Source organism: Sus scrofa, chromosome 2 (assembly GCF_054392235.1).
Source record: "Sus scrofa isolate SSC_HxYL_T2T_F1_AM1 chromosome 2, Sscrofa_HxYL_maternal_Yorkshire_Landrace_v2.0, whole genome shotgun sequence".
Taxonomy (NCBI): Eukaryota; Metazoa; Chordata; class Mammalia; order Artiodactyla; family Suidae; genus Sus; species Sus scrofa.
Window position 1 is genome coordinate 70,722,350 of NC_139384.1, and position 2,723 is coordinate 70,725,072.

Below are 2,723 nucleotides of genomic sequence, written 5' to 3' on the forward strand. Positions count from 1 at the left end.
AGATAACACATTCTTAGGCATAGATAATGGGATATAGTTCATCCCATCCGGTATAAATAAGAAACTATGATGCCTTGAACCTATGCAAGAAGGGAGAAGATTGGAGAAAAACAAATGGCTCATATGCATCAAACTCTTGTGGAGTGTGAATATTTTCACAGACCTGAGTCAGTATAACAGTTCTATGAAGACAGACATTATTAAACCCAAACCGTATGTCACACTTCCATACCACCAAACTGACCATCAGGAACTCAGGGGAGAGAATTTTCTGTGAAAGCTTTTCTTTATGGCATTCTTCAGCTCCTTGTTGCGGAGGCTGAAAATGATTGGGCTCAGAAAGGGGGTGAAGACTGTATAGGTGGTGGCCATCAGAGTGTTACTGTCCATAGAACGGGGGCCCTTGGGCTTGAGGTAGATGATGGAGGCAAAACCGTAGTGCACAATAACTATGGTGAGGTGGGAGACGCAGGTGGAGAAGGTCTTGTGCCGGCCCTCAGCAGAGGGGATCCTCAAGATAGCAGCCACGATGAAGACATAGGAGAGAACAATGAGGAATAAACACCCCATCAGGGCTGTGACACATACTAGGATCACACCCAAGGTGACAGAAGATGTCTCATTTCCACAAGCCAACTTCAAGAGAGAAAGAACATGGCAGAGAAAATGGTGAATCACATTAGACCCACAGAAGGTGAGGTGGAAAACTATCATTGTCACCATCATCCCCATGACTGAGCCACCAGCCCAGGACCAGGACACAAGACGGGCACAGTCACGTGTGCTCATGAGCACGTTGTAGCGAAGGGGGTGGCAGATGGCCACATAGCGGTCATAGCCCATGATCATGAGCAGGAAGGAGTGGGTGAAGCCAAACGTGAAGGAGAAAAACATCTGGCTGGCACAGGCCGTGAAGGAGATGGAGCGGTAGGTGGAGAGCATGTCGACCAGCATGCGAGGGGTGACAGTGACAGTGAAGAGAATCTCAGAGGTGGAGAGGGCACACAGGAAGAGGTACATGGGTGTGTGGAGGCTGTGCTCCCTCCAGATGGTGGTCATGATGAGGAGGTTCCCCAGCAGCGTGAACAGGTACATCAGCAGGTAGAGCAGGAAGAAGGTGGGCAGGAGCTGCTGAGGGAAGTTGGAGAAGCCGATGAGGATGAATTCAGACACTGTGCTGTGGTTCTGACCAGATGAGAATGCTGCATCTGGTGAGACTGGAAACAATGAAAAACAGCAGTTAAGAAAAATAGTTTCTAGGAGTTCCCATTGTGGCTCAGTGCTTAATTGAATCCAAGTAGGAACAATGAAGTTGCGGGTTCGATTCTTGGCCTCACTCAGTGGGTTAAGGTTCTGTCGTTGCCGTGAACTGTTGTGTAGGTCGCAGTTGCATCTGGGAACTGGCATTGCTGTGGCTCTAGCGTATGCTGGTGGCTACAGCTCTGATTGGACCCGTGGGAACGGGTGCAGCCCCAGAAAAGACAAAAATTCAAAAAAAATTTTTTAAATAGATTAAGAGGCAATTGAGGTCCTCTATACTATATATTTATTTCTTAACTTTTCTAGGGCCGGGGATCAAAACTACACCACAGTAGTGACCCAAGCCCCTGCAGTGAAAACACCAGATTCTTAACCCCCTCCACCACCAGGGAACTCCTTTGAAATAACTTTGAATGTAGTATAATTTGTAATAATATGGCATCACTATACTGCACACTTGAAACTAATACAATATTGTAAATTAACAATGCCTCAAAAAATAATTACACACACATGCGCAAACCAAGGGACAAAGAAGAATATCTTATGAAGTTTAGAAGAACATTGTAGTGGCCTGCATAAATATAATTATATATAGCAATATACACTAGAATATTAGTAATAAATAATCACAACTTCAGTGAAATTATATAAAATACAAATAGCTTTTAACTGAACAGAGATGAAACATTTATTTAAAGAACATAGAGGACTTCAACAAAATTTGACCTTGTTTCTGATCATAGAGAAACTTCCATTCACTTCAAAGTATAAATATTTGATATGAACTATAATATACTAAAATTGCAAATTGAGAGAGGAAAAAATAGCTTTCCAAACTCCCTAAGTTAGGAAACTCAATATAGTACTAAATAATCTTTTGTTTCAATAGTAAATCATGACATAAATGAAGAAATATTTATAATTAAATAACTTAAGTATCAAATGCCAAATTTTTAAACCAAAATAGTACTATGAGGAGAATATACAGATTTAAATGTATACATATTTATTAAGAAACTTTACCCTGGAAATCATTTTTAGTACAACCAAAATCAGATGATAGAAAAGGTTAATAAATCAGAAACAAGGAGAAAATGCCAATAAGGAAACACAAAATTTAAACTGGAAAATAACTACAGAAATTATGGATATTTTTAAAGTAATAAAATTGTAAAATAAGTTATAAAATGAATAAATTCTCAGAAACATACAAAATTCCAAAACTAATGCAAGAAAAAAATAAAGACCCTTGTTATTCAAAAAAGTTCTAAAGAGGAGTTCCTGTTGTGGCACAGGAGAAATGAATCCAACTAGGAACCATGAGATTGTGGGTTCAATCCCTGGCCTCTCTCAGTGCATTAAGGATCTGGCATTGCTGTGAGCTGTGGTGTAGGACGGATCAAGTTCTAAAGAGACTTAAATGGTTAAAGACTTTCCCTTCCTACAATCATCAGCCCCAG

The 2,723-nt window shown here is 40.5% G+C and overlaps 1 protein-coding gene across 1 annotated transcript; it reads right to left on the minus strand.

Moving 5' to 3' along the window:
• Positions 1–246: 246 nt before the first annotated feature.
• LOC100525507 (olfactory receptor 10H4-like) lies at positions 247–1,185 on the minus strand. Its single transcript, XM_003123463.2, has one exon. The coding sequence runs from the start codon at positions 1,093–1,095 to the stop codon at positions 247–249; it is 849 nt and encodes a 282-aa protein (XP_003123511.2). The 5' UTR covers positions 1,096–1,185.
• Positions 1,186–2,723: the final 1,538 nt, after the last annotated feature.

Coding starts and splice junctions, on each gene's coding strand:
- LOC100525507 (XM_003123463.2), bottom strand. CDS start 1,095: ATGTACCTGTTCACGCTGCTGGGGAACCTCCTCATCATGACCACCATC.